The 20814-nt window shown below is 40.0% G+C and overlaps 1 protein-coding gene across 1 annotated transcript; it reads right to left on the reverse strand.

The window, feature by feature from the left end:
* Positions 1 to 821: 821 nt before the first annotated feature.
* Positions 822 to 14375, reverse strand: cnih2 (cornichon family AMPA receptor auxiliary protein 2). The gene is made up of 6 exons (XM_010740159.3): positions 12739 to 14375; positions 10256 to 10324; positions 5314 to 5361; positions 3604 to 3716; positions 3379 to 3522; positions 822 to 3264 (listed from the first exon to the last, which is right to left on the reverse strand). Exons 1-6 carry the CDS (start codon positions 12817 to 12819, stop codon positions 3237 to 3239), a joined length of 483 nt encoding a protein of 160 aa, XP_010738461.1. The 5' UTR covers positions 12820 to 14375; the 3' UTR covers positions 822 to 3236.
* Between the last annotated feature and the right edge of the window lie 6439 nt (positions 14376 to 20814).

Below are 20814 nucleotides of genomic sequence, written 5' to 3' on the forward strand. Positions count from 1 at the left end.
ATTTACTGTAGCGTACATTGATGATAAATGTATAAAAGACAGATACAAATAGATATACTTAAATACAATTTTCTAAAATGCTTTGTTTAGAGCAACTACATAATGACATTCAAACCGAGCGAGTTCTCCTCCTTTCCTCGAGTTCCTGTGCTTTAATAGTGATTGTCCATACTCAACACACTCACATTGTTGGCAGAGTTTTGAGGTCTCAGTGTCCCGTGATTATTTGAATGGGAACATCATTTGGCACAACATGTACTGTCTGCTGTGTGTCGTCAGGAAAAATTATAGTCTATTAAAGTTGCTTCAGTCAAGTGAATGTTGCAATTTGGTTGGAAATTCACATCACACAAGCGGTTTGAAGTTGCTCCCTCTAAACCTCTCATTAGTACCAAAGTGACATGAAAAGGAGCGTGATTGACACAAGAGGTGTGTGCGTGTGCATGTGTGTGTGTGTGTGAGTGTGTGTGAGCTTTCTTTAATTGCCGGGGTTTCATTTGTGGAGTGATTATGAAAGCTCTGTCACGTACAGATATGCCTCGACTCATTGTTACAGAACGACTGCTGTGGCAGTGAGGACAAAATGTCTTTTATGCTTCAAGTTATTACGTGACATTTCAAATAAAAGCGATGTATGCATGACTTTTAAAAACTGGTTTGGACTGGGAATGAAGTTCATATTTAAAGAGTAAGACTGATGATATTCTGAATTTCTCTTATTGTTATTAAAACATATGGAAAGACCAAAAACAACAATGCCTGGGTAGCAAATGTTTGATCTGACGTATTTGTCTGTCATAGAGCTATTAAACTATAAAAAAACACATTAATGAGCTTGTTGAAAAGAGGTGAAAATGCACTTTTTGCTCCGTTTAGGAGGGTCGAGGGATGAGGGAGGAAGGGATGAGGGTCAGGGAATAGATGGTCAAGGTTTGAGGGTCGAGGTATGAGGGTTGAAGTTCAAGGGATGAGGGTCAAAGGATGAAGGTATGAGGGTCAAGGGATGAGGATTGAGGTATGAGCTTCAAGGGATTAGGGTAGAGGAATAACAGTTGAGGTATGAGAGTCAAGGGATGAAAGGATGAGGGTCAAAGGAAGAGGACTGACGGACGAGGGACGAGGGTCGGGGTATGAGCTTTAAGGGTAGAAGGGATTAGGGTCGAGGGATGAGGGTTGAGAGAGGAAGGATGAGTGTCGAGGTATGAGGTTTAAGGGATGAAGGTATGAGGGTTGAGGAATAAGATTCAAGAGAAGAGGGATGCAGGGATGAGGGAGTCGAGGTATGAAGGGTTGAGTGTTGAAGTATGAGGGTCGATTGATGAGCGTCAAGGTATGAGGGTCGAGGGTCGAGGGATGAAGGGATGAGTACTCTTAGCCTTTTTAAAGATTTACATCAAACAGGCCACAGACAGGATAGGGAAGTCTAAAAATATAGATATAAACACTAACAATCTGTCGTTTTCAGTCAGGATTTCTTGACAGTAACTAAAATATAGAACTATGCCAGCCTTATCCTGTGGTATTGCTATTTAACTCATCGATAGCTATATGCTTCCAATTTAAATGTTGAAATTGGTGTAATTGTGCCATCATACATACACAGATGTGAAATTTAATTGTAAACCCTTCAATAGGCTGTAGTCTTCAAGACTGTCCCACAGTTTACATACCAGACGTGTCACCACCACCATTTACTACACATGGAGCCGGCGTATGACAAACACCACAGTTTGTTCTCGGGCTCCAGGAGTTTTTCTACTGATGTTAAAATGTCACATTGAAACCATCACTTATCTACAAATAGATCAAACTAATGAACACATGATGGCAAAGGCAGCACCAGCTGAAGAAAGGCTTTGCTGTTTACAAATCTTGGTCATCGGCAACATTAAGGTCCCTTCTGAAGCTGTGTGATTGTGTTGAGGTGACTTCTTTACACTTTTGAAATAACGGAAACGTCACAGAGTCATCATCGTCTCATCTGCCACTTGTGTCCCACTCACTGTTATTACAAACACTGAATAACACGGCATCGATATGTCTCATGAATCATATTACATTGCTAGTTTGCTTGTTTTTAATTGCTTATAGTACATGAGATTTCTACGTTCTACCTCGGATCAGAGAAAAGTTGCTGTGCTAAAAGGACGATAGTATAGATGCAGATGAGTAAACGTCACTGGAAATAGGAATAAGGCGTTCCCCGCACACTAAAAAATACAACAAAACTAAGTTGTTTTTTTTTGTTTTTGTTTTTGTTTCAAGAAAAAAAAAAACCCAAAAAAACATTGTGCCAAAATTAAAATGTGTATTAAAGAAAGTGAAAATAAAGGCAAGGCCTTTACAAAGCCTTAGCATGTAGATGAAGATACCGCAAGCACTTTCTAGCCTAATCTTTGTTCTTTTCACTTGTTCTAATTCTTAACTTGGCACAATGTTTTTCAGATATAAACTTTTGGCGTTATGTCCGAGCATGGCGCTCTTTGGAAAGCATGAACCTAGCATGTAGCGTAAAAAATACGTCCTTACAGCTATGGACATACTTATTTTTGAATGCACATTACAAGCGTTGACCCTTTGACGTCAAACTTATGAGTAATTCCTTCGTTTTTTGTTGGTTAAATTTGACTTTTGGCAGAGGCTGGCGTCAAGGAGATGTCGAGTTGGTCTATGCTTTATCTCCATGCCTGATGGGCCTTCTGCCTTTCTGACATTGCTTTAAAGTTTCTTATAGTTTCATGTACCTGTAACACAATCAAAGCAGTGGTTTGATATTAGAGGTCATCTTAAATAAATGGAATGATGCCAGAACAATCCAGCTTTTAGTACATTTTCAAAGTCAAAGAATACAGACGTATTATTTTTGTTGTCCAGCCCCTAAAGTGTTTGGAGATTCACAGTGAGTTGAGCGACTGGATCAGTAAGAGCAGCATGGGGAAAACTCCAAGCCCTTCAGAAATATATTGTTATTTCTCATAACGGGTCAAAGGCAACACAAACACCTGCTGCGTCCTCTGTTTGATTTCAGTCTTTCAAATATGTGTCCAGCCGTCCGACAGCAGTATCTGGGATAAAGTGATACCATGTATAACACCTTTACATTCACATTATCACTCAGATTGGTCTTGTTTTGTCCAAAGTTCGACGGTTGAAAACCCAAGCCAGTGATGGGAAGGATAGTGTTGATGTCTCCATTTGTTACTCTGTGTCTTTTATTCCTCCAGATCTCCTGCCTGTTAGAAGCTCACCAAGGCATAGACCATACTTCAGCACGAAAGAGGCCGAGGCAATAGATGAAAAAATGAGCAGAAGTTCATACGTCAACACAAATCCGAAAGGCATTGCTAAAAGCTGAGAAGATTGTGAATTTACTCTTACCTGTAGAGATAATAGAAGAACGAGAGCAGATAAAAACCCAGCTTACACCAGGACTCCTTCTGGCAATAATTGAGAATGTCGGCGTTCATCACACTGACGGGATCGTACATGACCTCTGACCCGTCGGCTGGCCGATGAAAAAACCTGAAAAAGCAGAGAGAGAGTTTGGCTCACGCTTGCACCGGACCAACAGAAGCTCATCAGACATCTGTTATGGGACTGTACCTCCACAGATGGTAGAAGAGGAGCGGGATATTTAGGCCAAGTGTGACCCACTCTCCGGCACACATGAACATCAGGCAGAAGAGCCCGTGGATGGAGTACTCCGGCACCACCAACTGAGCAAAACAGACACAGGAAGTCAGATTATAGGTCAGCAAATTATTCAGCAACATCACACTGCAACAAATCGACTGAAACACACATGGGTTGTATGTTGTGCGAAGTCTACGAAACCGAAATGACACTACGAGGCAAACACTTTCACACGGAAGGTGTTGATGTTACTCATGGCTCGCTGCTGTTACGAGTGCACGTGTAACACATGTCGGCTGGTGTTCAGATGTTAGAGGAAGTTGATGTAGTTTGACATACGTGCTTCGAGTCGCTCAGAGCTTTGAATCAACACGGCATGAACTTGATAGCAAACAGTTCCTGGTTATTTGCACATCCAGCTGCAAACCAGCTGAAAGAGCAAACATACAGTCTACTTTTAGTGGTGTTTTAAAGAAAACTGCTGCCTTCTTGCAGCCTAAAGGAACTCATTCATTGTAAATGTTAAAATGGTTTAAAAGCTTCTTTGTTTTTACACCACAACCTTTGAAGGACTAGTGTGTGTAAGATTTAGTGGCATCTAGTGGTGAAGTGGCTGATTGCGACCAACTAAATACCCCTCACCTGCCAAGTATGTAGGAGAACATGGTTGATGCTCTCTCTGTAGATAAAAACAACTCATTCAAAGCTAACAAAACCACAAGAGTTCGTGTTCTTCAAGTTCGGATTATACACAAACAAACTTATTCTGCCTGTAGATGCTCATAAATGTTACAAACCGGACCTTTAACTGCTCCAAGTAATCGTTGACAATATCGTTAATGGGACCGATATGTCACCAGACGACAAAGCTGGGACGGCACGAACACGATGTCAGACTGAATAATAATGAAGTGAAAACAAATAGGCCATTTAGTCTGATTACCAGGCTGGATTGATGATCGTTCTATTTGAAGATTGATCAAGAAACTGATTTTTTTTTTACTGCATCATGCTCAGCATTTTTTAAACGTTTACGACATCGTCTCCCTCTGCAACATTTAAAGGTAACTGAAATTATATTTGCACAAACAAATATATATTCTCACTTCTTTTCATATTCATCTCACTTCCTTGCAGTGCACAGCTCTGTAATTTAACCAATAAATCAAACTCAGTCAACAGTAGAAGTCCCTTCCTTCTGAAGCTATCAGACTTTACTCCTATTACTGTTCCTTCAATCATAAAAACATTTTTTTATTCACGGTTTTAAAATGCTTCACGGCTCAAATTATGATCTCAGTGCTAACCTTCTGTACTCTGCATGAATACAAGGACTCTAGTAGTACGGTTAGCACCTTCCCTGATGAATTTAAGTTGTTGTTGCATTATGTTTTTATCCTGTCTCTTGCTGCACACAATGACACACACATGTTGAAAATGGCCTCGACAGCATGCCACATTTTAAGGACACTCAGTTCTCTTCCTAAAAGCTTTAAATTGTGAAGCAAAAAAAAAACATCACAACACATAAAACCTCCTTCAGTGTTGTCCATCTCTGCGTACGTGTCTGCAGTGATGGCGGGTTGTACGGGGCTATATGTGAAATGAATCAGTGTGCGTCATGGTTCTCTCAATGGTTAGGTTAGGTAAGGCAACTGGTGAGAAACAGCTATTACTCACTCTGCGAAGCAGGTTGCAGATTCTTTCGATGTTCAAGATCCTTTCCCTCTGCGGAGAGAGCAAATAAAGAAAGTTTGATTATTAGTCTGCACATGTCTTTGTTCTTATAACTCACAAAGCAGAGATAATGGCTGGTTTGGAAGTTTCAGATAATTGTGAGAGAGATTTCTGCTTAAAAATAACTGTCTGTTTAACCTGAAAGCTGGCTATGGAGTAAAGACTTTATTAGTTTTAGATAGAACAAGTGTTTTTCATCAGAACAAGTGTAAGAGCCACTTAATCCACATAGCTCTAATGTCGTTAAGTAGGTCTTAGTGCAGATGGGTACAGAAAAAGTTTGGTTTATTGAGTGTGCCTGCAAGGTGCGCTATTTACTATTCCCCATACTTATTATTCTTACGTATCACAGAAATTTCGCAGTTTCGGTCGCACATACTGAAAAAAGGTATCAAAACATGCAGCTCGGCCAGGCGATGCGAGTGATGACAAATTGCCAAAAAACCACAGCAAAAACTGAATGGGTGTGTATTGGTAGGATGTTCGAGAGCTAGAGTGCGTGACATCATCACTAGAGTGGAGAGGGAGAGAAACATTTGTCAAAATTCAGAAAAAAAAAATTTGTCTTAAAATTGAGACTTTTTTTTTTTTATAGTTTCTGGGATTTGAACACTTGGCAAGGACAGCTCCTTTGCATATGAGGCTGATGTTCAACCCACTGAGCTATTTTTTTTCTTAAGTTTCTGACTTTTTTTTAATTAAAACTTATGTTTTTTTTTTTCTGGGATTTGAAACCTCGACTACTGCAGCAAGGACTGAGCCTTTGTACATGGAGTTGATGCCCTACCCACTGAGCAATTTTTCCCCTTAAAATTCAGATTTTCCCCCCAAAATTCAGTCTTTTTATTTTTCCTAAAATTCTGCCTTAAACGCTTAGAATTTCTTTTTTGTTAACTTTTTCTGGGATTTGAACCCTCAACAAGGACAGCTCCTTTGTACATGGGTTTGAGGCTCAACCCACTGAGCTATTCCTTTTTGCTCCAAATTCAGATTTTTTTTCTACAATTCAGACTTTTTTTTCTTAAAATTCTGCCTTAAAAACTCTTAAAATGCTGATTTTTTTGGTCTCAGCAGTTACTTACACTCAGACACATTTTTCACATTAAGGACAGAATCGAGTCGGTAGTGGACCGGTTATGTTTTGTAACGTTATAAATTGTTAATTTCTAAATAAATCATCCTTCAAGATCACCTCCGTGATCGCAGAGGAGAGTTAGTTTCATGGACATGTGTCCAAAATAAGATTACTCAGTTGACTAAGTGGTCGAGGCGCATGACGCATGACCCAGACCATCTAAATCCTCAGCTGACGTGACTGCTGCCAGGGAAGAGACTTCATGGTCTCTTTGTGGCCACAAACAAAATCTCCCAAGTTGTCTTTCTGTTCTTTAGTTACAATATATTTATTTCACGCAACCGAGCATGAATAATAAATGGTGGGTTGTTGAGGGAAACTGATTGAAACTGTTCATCAGCACAAAAACACAGCTGCCACATTTGAAGCAATAAGGACGTCGACGTTTTGTGCTGTTCTGAGTCTCCTGTGAGCCATGAGAGAGGGATCAATGGACAGTTTTTAGGAATGAAAGACATCCATCTTCTGTTGCCTCTACCAGCCAGCAGCTATGGTCCCCTATGGTGATGTTTTATTTAGGTGTCCATTGATTAGTTTGCAAAGCAAATGAGATGTTTTGCTGCAGCTCATCCACCTGTATTAATCAACATGCATCAGCAGAGAGAACAAAGTACCAATATTCAGGGAATTAACAGACGGATATGAATGCTACATCTTTAGTGCTCGCCTCATATCAGCACGTGTGTGCTGGTGTTTGTTTCCTCCATATTTAATGAAGCATCATTTTGTGACATATTGAGACATCTGTCTTAGCTACAGGATGATTTCTTCCAGTATCGTTGCCCCTGTGATTGTCCGTTCCCTTCAGCCAGAGCCACAGGCTGCACGTTTTTATGAATGTGTGAACATAAATTCATAAACTCCCCCGGTGACCTGAAAGTGGATTTTGCCCTGAATCTACAGCATCCAGCCTCCAAACCAGATGCCGGCTCTCCAGGCTCACTGTTTTATTTGCAGCTGTTGATTTTGGTCGATGTCACTTTCTTTATTTTTGCTTGCTTTGTGTCCTACATCCTTCTACGAACACCGAGCTTCAAAATGTAAGAAGCACAGAGATCCTGTAATTGCAGTTATAAATTGTTGTCCAGTAGTAACTCTGCTCGGATTTTACAGCCCTCAGTCGTCCTGATTAGTGTCAGGTCATCCAGTTCACTCTGAATATTTAATTGTCCCAACTAACGAAACATGACTGAGGACATTAATCAAAGGCACTGCAGACATTAAACAATGTACAGGACACATAAAAGAGGCAGGACAAAGAGTGTGGATGTTCAATTGGCAGGCTAATCAAGGGGATTACTGTGAAATGAAGTAGAAGGTAAGAAAACAGCCAAATAATGTGTCGACAATGTGTCTCCCTTTCAGACTGTAACTGTGATTAATGGCTATGCACATAAACCTCATTTGCAGACACGAGTTTAGTCCCCTACATTATGTTCTTTTGTCATTTCTGTCTCGGTGACAAATATTTACTGGTGTCTTTTTCTTTGCAGACAGCAGCAGTTGAGGGAACACGCGTTGGTCTCAGAAATAATTCCTGTTTATTTTCCCGAGGCTATGTTCTGTGTCTTGTTCTGTTAGAGCAGTTTATTGATTTTGGGAGAGACTGGCAGCATCACATCCTGGCCGATCGTGTTCTTTCTGAACGCAGCTGACATGCTGACATCGGTTAAGATGAACCACTTAGGTTGTTTGTCATCGACCGAAGAAAATGCAATCCAATACAGTAGACCTGTAAATCCTGCCACCCTGAAGCTTGTCACGCTCGATATGTGAGAATACTTTGTCAGAGAAGCCCTCCATCATCTTTCCGTGGTGGGAAATATAACACATCCGCTCTGAGCTGGAACGTTCAAGACAGCTTTTGTTGCAGAGCTACTATATTTTGTATGATATTTTACAGGTGTTGCAGCTATTGTGTCCACCCCCCTGTAGCTGGCGTGCCTCCACACTCCCACAGTCGACTTTCGCAGTTTCCTCTCCCACTCCTCATCACTTTGCAGTTCAGATGCAGGTTCGCATGATTGCTAGCACATTAGCTAAGTTGTGAAAAAGACGTTCACAGCTGCTGTTGTCTTGCTAAACGAAGAATGGCATTTGTTCGTCACGTTTTCTGCTTTGCAAAAGATTAGGAAAGAAGTTTGCATGATGTAGACAAGCAACACTGCAAGAGCGGAAGACAAATTCTTTTTTTTTTGGCAGAATATTTTTTCACTTGCGAGCATGTGTTGAATCTTTCCAACGTGACTCGAGTGAATAATGTTCTTGTTACAGTGAGGTAAAACCTCGTGTCTGTACTTCGAGTGCAGCGACAGCTCAGTATCTCAATGTATAAACAGTGATTTCATTTGCATCAATCTCTTTAATTGATTAAGCCAACGAGCCGAGGTCTTTGCGGAAGGTTGATTGCATCAATCTGCATACAAAATGAGCGTTGGAGGTAAATGCTGCCTGGATGTTACTGTTGAAATCACCTGGAAACGCGGATTAGTAGGAACTGTTTTAGAAAGTAGTACAAATATTTGATGAACATTTACAGAGTCTAACTGTAGCTGAATACAACATTTGATTTCATTCCAAAACATGAAATGATGCTTGCTTTTTCTGTATGATTGCACTGTGCTGTGGCTTTCTCATGCAAAGACTTATTTATAAACTCATTCTGTTGATGAGGAGTTTATTAACTCTGTGCTGGACTGATAAATGGACAACGATAAAAATAAAGTTCTGAGTCAGAACTTAAAGTGGTTCTTCATGGTGATGCAATGTGGGGAACCTTTTTCTGCAAAGAACAATTTATTATCAGGTTCTTTAAGAACTTTCCTTTTTGAGTCAATATGTCTGGCATATAAGCAGCCAGGAGTTAAAGCCACACTGTAAAAAAAGCTGTAAAATGAAAGTAAATAAATGTCAAAAACTATAATTATTATAATTTTTGAGATAAGATTTTACAGATTTTATGCTGTTATTTTATAGATGTTCCCTGAATTCTGATCAAACAGCTACATATTTAAATACAGGTCATTATTATCGTTTTGCATGAATCTGAATGTAACCTAAGAAAGCAGATAACATGCTGTATAACTAATGCCATAAAATAACAGTTTCGGATGTTTTTACAAAACTCAAAAATTACACATTACATTTTCTGCAAAGTCCAAACTGTTACTTTAAGTATTATGCCATTAATGGTATTAGTTATACAGCATGTTATCTGCTTTCCTAAATTACATTCAAATGTATGTAAAATGATAATATTTAAATTATGTTGGGTCATAATTCAGGAAACATCTGAAAACTGTAAAACTGTAAAATCTTGACTGATAATTTCAGTAAAAAGTAAAAAGTTTTACATAGTAATTGAACTTACATTTGACCGTTTTTGGCTTCTGTATGCTGAACATTTTGACTAAAAATGCAAAGTTCTTAAAGGACTTTATAATAACTTATATACTTATAATAACAAATAGGTAAGATGTTCTTTGCAGAACTGAAACAGTTCCCCTGTGCATTAACCATGAAGATCCACTTCAGGTTCTAACTCTTTATTTTTAACAGTGAAGGATAAAAAAGGTTCTCCAGAGCACTTCAAAAGACAGTTTTGTAGAGTGTATGGTCATGTGCAACATTTGTAGTGATGAAACCCTCAGTTTGTTCTGCATGTGGATCGTTGAAGGATCTTCTTGGATCTAAAAAAAGGAACACGCGATGGTTTGATCACTCTTGAAAGACGTGAAGCAGGGTTCTTACCGCTCTGGTGGGATTGCTCTGATCAATGGGATTTTTGAAGTCTGTGCGAAGCTCATCAAATGCAATGATCTGAAAAATAACAGACGTGAATTTGTTAGTTAGTTTAGAACACCATGATATGAATGCACATAGTGTAACTGTACATACATATATATGTATTAGATAAAGACATCGATGGTGTCTTGGTGTGACGGGATGGTAACTTGGAACGGTTTACTGTACAGCTGCAGCCACATTGTTCACGTTGCCAGAGCACACATGGTGATTAAATGGTGGATGAGTCCATGTATAATTACTTACAGCCTTGCTCTTTATCCTTACACTGTATATGAGCCCCTATTGTGCTTATACAATGTCTGATCATGTAGCTTCTTATCTGAGGAGATTCATTTAAATTCTACATGTGTTGTCACCCAGTGTTCATTTGGATGTTTTGGGTTTTTGGCTTTATTCGACAGAGACAGCTGGAGAGACAGACTGGAAATTCAGGGGACAGAGAGGGGGTGACATCCAGCAAATATCCAAGCTGGAATCAAACCAGGGTGACTGTGGCGGGGACTTTAGCCATGACACATGGGGCGCATGCTCAACTAGGAGAATTACCAAGGTGCCCCAAGGTCATCGCCTCTAAAATGATAGAGTCTGTTTTTATTAAACCTGATAGTAAAGTTACATTAGGGTTCAAGACTAAAAATAACAATTACAGGATTCATTTGCAAGAACAGACATTTCTTTCTTTGATTATCAATCAAACTGGTGTTGGACTGTTTTGATGATTTATCATTTTTTTTTTTTGTTTATTCACAGTGCACACAAGGAAATATCAATCAAACTGGTGTTGCTTTGTTTTGATTAGCTGTGTCAGTCTTTTGTCATTTTCATAAATCATGTTTATTCACGATGCACTCAGGGGAACATCAATCAAACTGACTGTTTGGTTTATTCATTTTTACGGGTGTTAAAACTTCTAAATATATTTTTTCATAATCGGGGGGAGAACTGAAACGATCATTAAGCACATAAAAAGTTATGCTCGGGAAAAGTTTGTTATATTTAATAACATGCACGACTTTACATGCACGCTTTGTCGAGTTTGAATTCGAGAGGAGAGCGTCCCGGAGATGTCTATAAAATCTAAAACATATTAAACTGTAGAGGAAACAATGTCACCGTTGCTCTCTAACTGCTCCCCGTGAGACGAGCATGAGTGATAATTCTTCTCACGAGCTCCCTGATTAATAGCTCTATAAAAATACTAACAACCCTCAGTGTAAAGGCCACCTGCTATGCTTATCGTCACTCCAGCTTTTAAACAGTGCAGCTCCACTTTGACGGCTCATTGAAAAGCAATAAAACGACATTATTTGCAGATAAGTAAGCGTCTGACTCGAGCCTGTTTGAAGCCGGTGGTCATTTCCCCCCTTTAATACGAGCCTATAAGGCTCCCCCTAGTCTTCTTTCACACTTGTTGTAAACAGATGCAGTTTCCATGGCGACATGGTGAGCCCCTTAGTTGCTTCCATGGTTACTATAGCAGTGAACAAGCGTTCTGATTGGTTGAGAGCCACATAGAATTGGGGTGCTGTACCCGTGGGTGGAGGCAGACTCGGGGAGGGCGAAGGGTTGGGAGGGAGGTGAACAAACTCAGTTTGATAAGCGTTTCAATCACATGGTTGAGTGCCGAGCCAGACACACGCTTCTCCACGTCTATTTCACACACAGACACACTGACTGACTCATATGTAGTCTCACCCACTTAGTCAATTGGTATGTTAGTCATTTCAAGTCTTATATTCATAATGATATGTGTTGTATTTCATATTATTCCTGCCTCCGGGGGGGGGGGTGGATCGAATGTTAAAGGTGAGAGATCAGAAGCAAAGTGTTTGTCGAGCCGAGTGCAAATACCACAGAAAATTCATGTGTTTTCCCGCTTCTCTGTACTCATTTTGTACAGTTTGCTGAAGCCTGAACGTCTTGTTTGAGGAGCTGTTTGTTGTTAAATGTGCAGGGACTGAGCCGGTTGGACTCGTGGGTCAAAGCAGCACCAGGTAATTACACCAGAGATGTGTGTGGGAAAAGAAATAAAATCTCCTGCAACTCCTGTGCTCGAAAAAATGAATCTTTCTCCAGCTAATTGTGTCCTCGCTGGATGTTTGAAAATGTAAGTGTCATTTGGTGGCTCTTAAGAGGCAATTCAAACCGTCAGTCACACATAAGTGCGACTGCACTGAGGCTTTCTTTGACATATTTATGCATGTCATTACCTCTAAAGGAACCTGAGAGAGGTGTGTGTGTGTGTGTGTGCTGTGTTCCTGTCGGTGCTGTACAAGTAACAGTGTGTAGGTGGATGTGTTTGTCTGCCTGCGTGGGATGAAGCGTAGATGTTCCTACATGTACCCATTTTAGTTTCAGTGTGTGTGTGTGTGTGTGTGTGTGCGTGTGCATGCAGTGGTTTCCAGTGTGTGCACAGTGCTACTCACCTGCCATATGACAAAGAAGATGAGAGCAGCGCACAGCACCAAGGTGAGCATGTAGCAGAAGGCCGCAAAGGTGAACGCCATGGCTGTGCCAGCCAGCCTGACGACAGGATGGGTCGAGAGAGAGAAAGGGAACTTCCCCCTTGCTCTGCCTCTCTATTGGCCACTGCCCGGTCTCCCTCCTTTATTTGGAGGTTATTGTCTCTATCCCCCTCTGACGCGAGCTGAGTCTGTGTGTCGTCCAGGTAGGTAAAGCACTCAGTTTTTAGCAACAATCAATAATCAGCTTGAGCAGCGCCTTCACTGCTTCCCCTCATGCTCTGTCTTTGTCTCTTCTTGTGTGTCTCACAGCAGGATGACCCCCTTTTTCTGGCTTTGATTTAGGGAAGCACTTAAACGTCTGTTCACAGCCACAGTTGTCTGTAGTTGGCCCGATGCTCCTCTTTTCAGTCTCTGACAGGCAAAATGTCTGTCTCCTCCTCCTCCTCCATGTAGTTTCTCTTTAGATAAAGCCTACACATTTTTTTTCCTCCTCCCCTCACAGTAACACAAACCACAAAGTGTCTGACTGACACGCTGACAACAGAAGCACAGGATTCTTGTCGATACCAAGCACAGCACAGAGGGGTGTTATTATTATTATTATTATTGTTATTGTCTAGGATGGTTATGGCTTGTGATAGTTCAGCAGTTTGTCGTATGGCTTTCAGTTCATCTGTTGCTCTAAATCAAGAACACCATTAATGACGCATGTTTCTCAATCACATGTAACACTTAGTAAACAGCCACAGTTTGCAGATTAGCTGTGAGCTGTGAGATTATTTACAGAGAGTAGTTCACTTATTATACTACTAAATATCTGACAAATGATTTACCTACACATAAATCCGATCACGTGCTGAAGATACAAGATATTGCTTTGCATGTTAGACATTATTCATCCTCTGACAAAGCAAATTACTGGTTGCCACTGTTTTGCAATAAAAGCATCCGGAAAACAAGGAAACAACTACTTTATCTTTACAGAGATGAGTTACAACACTTAGCACGGATCGATATCTTGACTGATCTTAATATCGAGAAGAGAATACCTGTGTCTGGTTGGAGACGTGTCTGCCACTGAACAGTCCACTCTGTCCTCGTCTCTGTCAATTTGGGTCGGCACCATGTCAGACTTCTCTGCTCTGCATCTTTCCCTCAGACGCATCCCTCAAATTTCTCCCAAAAAACTAACAAAAAAAAAAACACACATTTAGGATTTGTCTGTGCAGGATAATTATTTACTTCTTAATAAGGGGTAGGAGGAGGAGGAGGAGGAGGTAAAGGAGTACGAATTTTAACCAGAAACCTGCAGAACATCTACATGTTGAGTTAGTCTGATTTTGAAATCACTCCAGTTGTTAAGCAAAAATCTCCACAGCCCTCAGAAGTCATAAGTTAATTTAGTCCACCTTTCTATTGTCTACCCCTTTCTTTCTTTCTTTTTTAGTCTCTTTTGAAAACCTGAATGTGTTTCCTGAGTCTGCTGTCTCTGTCTGTCTCTTCCTCTATTTCTTAGACTGCGAGAGAAATATTTCTATCACGCTTGATGTTATAACGGTCCACCAATAGCATCGCTCTGTCTCCCCTCGCTCTCTTATTTGCTCTCTCTCTTCCTCTCCCCCTCCTCTTTTTCTCTCTCTCTCCTCCTCCTTGTCTGTCAGACTCCCTCTCTCTCTCTCTCTCTCTCCCTCTCTCTCTCTCTCTCTCTCTTGCATTTATACATTTCCATAATCCCTTGTTCCCCCAGAGAGCGATGAGGGGGCAGGGCAGGCTGAAAATGTTTTTTTTTTCTTCTTTTGTCTGCATCTCTTTCTCTCTCTGTTTCTTTCCATCTCTCTCTCTCTCGCCACCAAAAGCCTTCAGTCATCCGTCATTTCATGAAATGTAAGTCTGGTTCTCGGAGGGTGTTGCTCTCAATCACCTGTCACTTCTTTTAGCTGTCTGCAACTATTAGCTCGTCACTCAACGTCTATTAAAAAAGCTCAGTTTCACCCATTGTTTCGTCTTTTTTTTTTTTTTAACAAACCAACAGATGCTGCATCTTTTGCTAAAAGCATCCAGTATTATCATCAATGATTCTCTGCGTTGATCTGTATAATCTGAAAGTGCACCACAAATACTTCACCAGTGACTTTTCTCACTGCTGTCTCAGCATCGTCATACCTCTCTGCCATTCAGTGGAAATGTCAGGTCGGTGATGATGTAATGATGTAACGCAGCGATCATCAGATTTATTGTGTGACAGCCTGCTGTCCTATCAGACGAGCTCACATCGACACCACCCGTTATACCCCAAATATTTTCTCATAAATGGATTATAAACTTGTTATATAACAATTCAATTTTACTTGCACTTAAAGGTCCAGTGTTGTAGGATTTTGTGGCATCTAGAGGTGAAGTTGCAGAGTGCAACCAAGGGAATACTACTCGCCTCACCCTCAGTTTGTCCATACTGTAGAAACATAGACTATATGTGATTATACATATAGTTTTGCATACTATATTCAATTTCGGCCACAAAGCTCCCTAAATCAAACAGAAGTTATCTCATGACACTTTTCATATAGAGGCAAGTGTTTCTCAAACTTTTTAAACTGCGTGCCACCTCAGAAAATATTAAAACTCTCAAACACAGTTTAAGCAGGAGGCAGGTTTATTTCTAATAATAAGATTATTTATTGATTTATTGAACCCTCAACAGACCTGGTTCAAGAACCAGAGCTAAATTGGTGGAAAAGGGGTTACACTGATGCACACTTCTATAATATTGTTGCAGAGTTTTTGAGCCATTCATTTTATGTCCTCTGACTAACTTGCCACATCTTTGCTTTTAACTAATCACAGATGTATACGTGTGCTAAACGATATATGAGCATGACTATGAAGCAGGCTGATACTGAAACAAAGGAAATGCAAAATGTGTGTTAAATTAAATTCCACCAAGTTCATTTTCATTTGAAAATTTGTCGTATTTTGATAGTATAATATGTTTTTTTAATTAAAGGTATTTCAAAGATTTCTCGCTATAGGGAGGTCACCTCAGTTTGAGGATCAGTGGTCTACACCGTACTCTTTATAAACTCTCTTTATAAATAAACCTTATAACAGTATTTTGTTCATAAAACTGAACTAGTTTCTTTCCATTGCTAAAAACAATTTCTGTTGCTGATGATCTTATTTAGCTTTTTATTTTCCTCCTCGACACAAATGTTTTTTTTAAAGTTGCTGCTTCTAATTGTTGTTATTCGTGTAAGTCGAGTTAATTAATTGTGTTTTCCATGTAGTACCCTGCAGCAACTGCAGAAGTACTCTGGGGTGTAAGTACCCTGGTTGGAAATCACTTATGTAATTGATCCAGATGGGGAGAAGAATTGAATCGGTGCTTTGTGGGACACAGGAAACAGACCATCTCTAAATCCTGTCAGCTCCTGCACATCTCCCCTGGTACAATATAACAGCTTGTGGGCCAACCAGCTGCAGACTCTTGGAGACACTTTTGAGTGGTAAATCCATGTAGACTAGCATAAAGCAGATTGGATAGACCTAGATCATAATACTGTCTCAATAGAGCAACTACCTCTGGGTTAAACCTGCATTAATTGATTTGTAGCTGCAGCTGTAATCGCAATAATGACATATTATCACTTTTTTCAAAAAGGGTTGACCAGAACGACTATCGTTCACATCACCAGGTGACTTAAACAACTCGTACAACAGTCAATCACAACACAACAAGAACAACAAGCACTGACGAACCAAGTTATTTCTGCTGTGAGGTTGAACATTTTAATAACAGTGCTCATTAGGACTGATATGTTCTGTAGCCAGCCTTTAAGTGGACATTTGAGGAACTGCATATTAAAGTGACATATTTTAATACACATAGTCATATGATCCAATATTAATATTAATGCAGATAATAATAAGAGCTTTAAGAAATAATTGTAGCAGAGACAAACTCGTGAATATTTGTTTGTCTGGGCACTGATGAAGTGTCAGCAGTTCCCTCAAAGTTGGGACGTAGCTCTTTATATATTTTCAAAATATCATTTGACTAATAATCTAATTATCTAACTTGTCACATGAACATTTGTCTCGACTGTTTTGCGGACTCATTATGTCAAATTTGTTGGATAAACACTTAATTAGGGTACATGATTTATCAGTTCTTATTTTGGGGGATTTCATTAATCGACAGAAATCAATTCGTGTTAAAAGTGATAAAGAAAATCTTGACTGAAATGAATGAAAGAAGTAAAGTCCTTGTCCTTCATGTGTCCTTCTGATCTAGACAGTTACATGACTGTATACGTGCAGCCTGGTTACAGGTCTGGGAATTGCCGCCCACATCTTAAAGTGAAAAGAAATGTCAGTTGAGTGTGATGCTGGTGCGTGAGGCTAGTATATACAGCACATAGCGGCACATATGGCTGATGGCTTGTCATGGAAATATGGTGTGAAGACTGCGATCTGGGTTACAGCTCAGAGCAGTAAATGGCCGGTTTTCAGCAATCTGGGTTAGTGTGTTAGTTATTTAATAGTTAAGCAGAGGTTGCTGGTGTATTTTTGGTGTACCGTGTCGTCAGTGGTCGGGGATTCCCTGCAGTCTGGTCAAACTGTGTCGAGATTTTATTTTGAATATAAAGCACTTATTCCCTCGTTAAGCCAACAGAGCTACGTGAACATAACACAGAGTTTAGTCAACAGAGGTTAGTGTCCTGTTTGTTTCATGGCGAGACACCTGTTGTGGTGTGTTTCTCAGTTAATTTTATGACCTGCAGTGATTTACTTAGATGATTAAAGCTGTCAAGCAAGCCCCGTGCTGAGAGGTTTTTGGCTCCATCTTGAGCCAGTAACTCAGAAATCATAAACAACATGAGTGTGTGCCTGGACTGAAACCATCTGAAGAAGTCCAAGATGGGTTAGACCTCTGGCCCTCTGAGTGAAGTAAATTTCTCACTTTGCTCTCATTAAAACTCTCACTTGATGTTCAGCCACATGAGATCATTAAACTATATTAAGTTAATGAGTAAAGCACCTAAAATGTAATCAGCAAATGTGATTAGCGAATTTGATCCTGGCTTTGATGTTGATCTGTTAGTGGGAGACCAAAGCAGGGCGTGCACAGACATCTTGAGGGTCTTTACTCTGCATTTGGATCCCTGTTAGCTCCCATAAAAGTCTCCTGGGGTCCACATATAAGCCAAATATAAATGGCTAATAAAGTATAAAGACTAATATAAGTGAGAGGACAGAAGTGGCAGGAGAAGAAGCTCGATAAAGTTCTCATCATACAGTTTGTATATTTGTTTGTATATATAAAACGACCTCTGATACCACCGTGATGAAGGCATGTTAGCTGAAATATGTACATTAATCATATAAATGTAACATGTTTACTACATTCAATGTTCTCTCCAAACGAAGAGTAATTAACCATCTTGTTGAGGCTGTTTTGAGTCTTGTAGCTCACAGAGTAGTAGCAGAGCTGCTGCTGCTGTCTCATTGCTGGCTTTAGGCTTCCCACTAGTGGTGATAATAAGTGACTGCAGCTCCAGGATGCAGTGTAGTTTGACCATATATGTTGCAGCATTTGCTGATTTTTATTAATATATTTCTTGCTTGTTTATTTATAGTTAAGTAGAAGTACACATTCTTAATGATGATTTCATGTTTCAGGCTCTTTAAAATGTGAATTTCCTGTCTCAAGTAGATGCAGAAAAACTGCATTCGTTACTCATAGACTGAATTATTACAAACCCTTTGCAAATTCCTGCAGTCGACTGACAGGAATCAGGATCAGAGATCATATTTATCCCATTTTTGGCTTCTTTGCATCGGCTACCAGACTACAATTTAAAATCCTTCTCCTGATGCTCTCAGACCTCAGGTGGTTCCCTGTATTCTCCAGATGTGGCTTTCAGCTAAAGCTCCTCTCCTGTGGAAGAGTCTTTTTGAGCTTATAGTTTGTGCTGGCTCAGGAGAGTTATCCTGCTATAGACTTCGTCTGCTAAAGAAACTTTCTGTGATGCATTAAGCTCTTCTCTTCTCTTACATGTTACTAACTTAGCTTCTTCCCCAGAGTTTTTCTGCTTTCTCTCTGGCAGGTTCTTACAGATCGTGGCTACACCAAGATCGGGGATTGAAATACTGTTATCATTACTACTACCTTTAGTCATATCTCTATTAATGTTTCTAGTTATGTCTGCGTCTATATCTATCTGTTTATCTGTGTACCCAAGGTAGATGTATTTTATTCAAAAGCAGGTGACAGATACATGAAGAGGAATTAAATATATATTAATAAAAAAATATAGTCCTGCTTTATAACAATGTAAATTTAATGAGCCACAGATTTTCTGTCTTCACACCACTTCAGATCTCAAAATCACGATGCTGTTCATTGCAAAGTGAGATCAGTTTGTATCGACTCTCTCATTAGTCTACAAATTAACATCAACAATCTATTAGCCATCAACATTAATACGCATCACTGCAGAATAAAATTATTATCTTGTAGATCAGTTTAATTGGACTTTTTCAGACACTTTTAGATCAGCTGTGTTGACTCTTTCAGCCTCTACAGATCTCATCTGCTTCGAGACAAAGTCAAAGAGGATTTTAATTGGTTTATTAGTGCAAATGAAGACTGACAGATTTTAAATTGTCCACAAGATGGCAACATATGAGAGGCAGAGGCAGCAACAGATGGTCACATTAAGGTGCCTTAACAGCAGTATTGATTTACAAATGACTCACTCTCAGGGCAGAATTCTGCATTCCTCCGGTGATTTTACTGTTTTCACAGCCTTCAAAGCATCAACACTATGTCGCCATGATTCGATTCAAGTAAAGGATGCTCACTGAGAGGAGAAAAACGCTGCCGCAAGGGTTAAATCAGTCAATCTGCACCTAGATTTGAAGATCCGCAGCAGGACTGTTACAAAGCTGGACTGATGACGCATTAACCCCAGCACCTCGGTGCACTGAACAGCTGAGGGCAGTGTTTAGTGGGATATTGCATCGGTTGTAGATGTCAAGACCACCCCAAGGGTACAAGAAGGGTGTTGAAGTTGTCAGATATGGCTACCAATACACTTAGAAACAAGATGGATCAATTTAATGATCAGTAATCGATTTAATGTCTCCTGGCTCGCTGCCCTTTTCTCTAACAGCTTTATTGATCACCCTAACAAGGATAAAAATCTAACAGAGCACCCAGAGGGCACAGTGTGGCATGGTGGCATTCAGACCTAATGCATAAATCTCAGCTCACACTCGTCTCACTGACAAGTTTACAGTACAGCAACAGCTTTATACTGTGTTTAAGAAGCTGTTGGATACTCTGGTTAATTGTGCAGGGATGCTGCCAGTCGAGAACCCCCCAAAGCTTCTTGTCTAACAGGATACAGTTTGTTCTGACAAGCTCCCTCTTTATCACTGTGATACAGCAGGATTATGATGCATTTACTAAGTGCCCTTCATGCTATACAAACATCCGTGAAAGCAACAAAGTGAACAGCTCGTTTATCAAATATTACACACAATGGCCTCTCTCTTTTTGTGTTTGTCGTGTCAGAGGAACAAAAAGACACAAACAAGCATCAGCATGTTAATGGTGAGTCTATCGTGGGTTTTTATTGACCTTGATGCTGAGATACTACACACATCTCACCGGTGGTTATCGCAGGATGATGATATGAGCTGGTTCACTGAACATTAGGTCTCTGTTTTTTTTTTGTTTTTTTTTTTATTAATTCATTAACTGAGCTAAAAATACATTTTCACAAGTGTCTGCCAAAAGGAAGCAGCAACAGCAGGACCCGCAAAACCATCATAAAGACGTCCTTAACGCCCATCGATACAACGGTTACCACGGCAACAAAAACAAATCCAACAAAAGTCCAGGTTTGCTTTTCAGCCTCCAACCAGAAGAAGTCACAATGTTTTTTTTTTGTACTGGAGGGACATCATGTTTTCATGGAGGTCATCTGTTGTTTTGCGGTAACTTCTCTTGTGGAACAAGACATGTTAGAT

This window comes from Larimichthys crocea, chromosome XXII (assembly GCF_000972845.2).
Source record: "Larimichthys crocea isolate SSNF chromosome XXII, L_crocea_2.0, whole genome shotgun sequence".
NCBI lineage: Eukaryota > Metazoa > Chordata > Actinopteri > Sciaenidae > Larimichthys > Larimichthys crocea.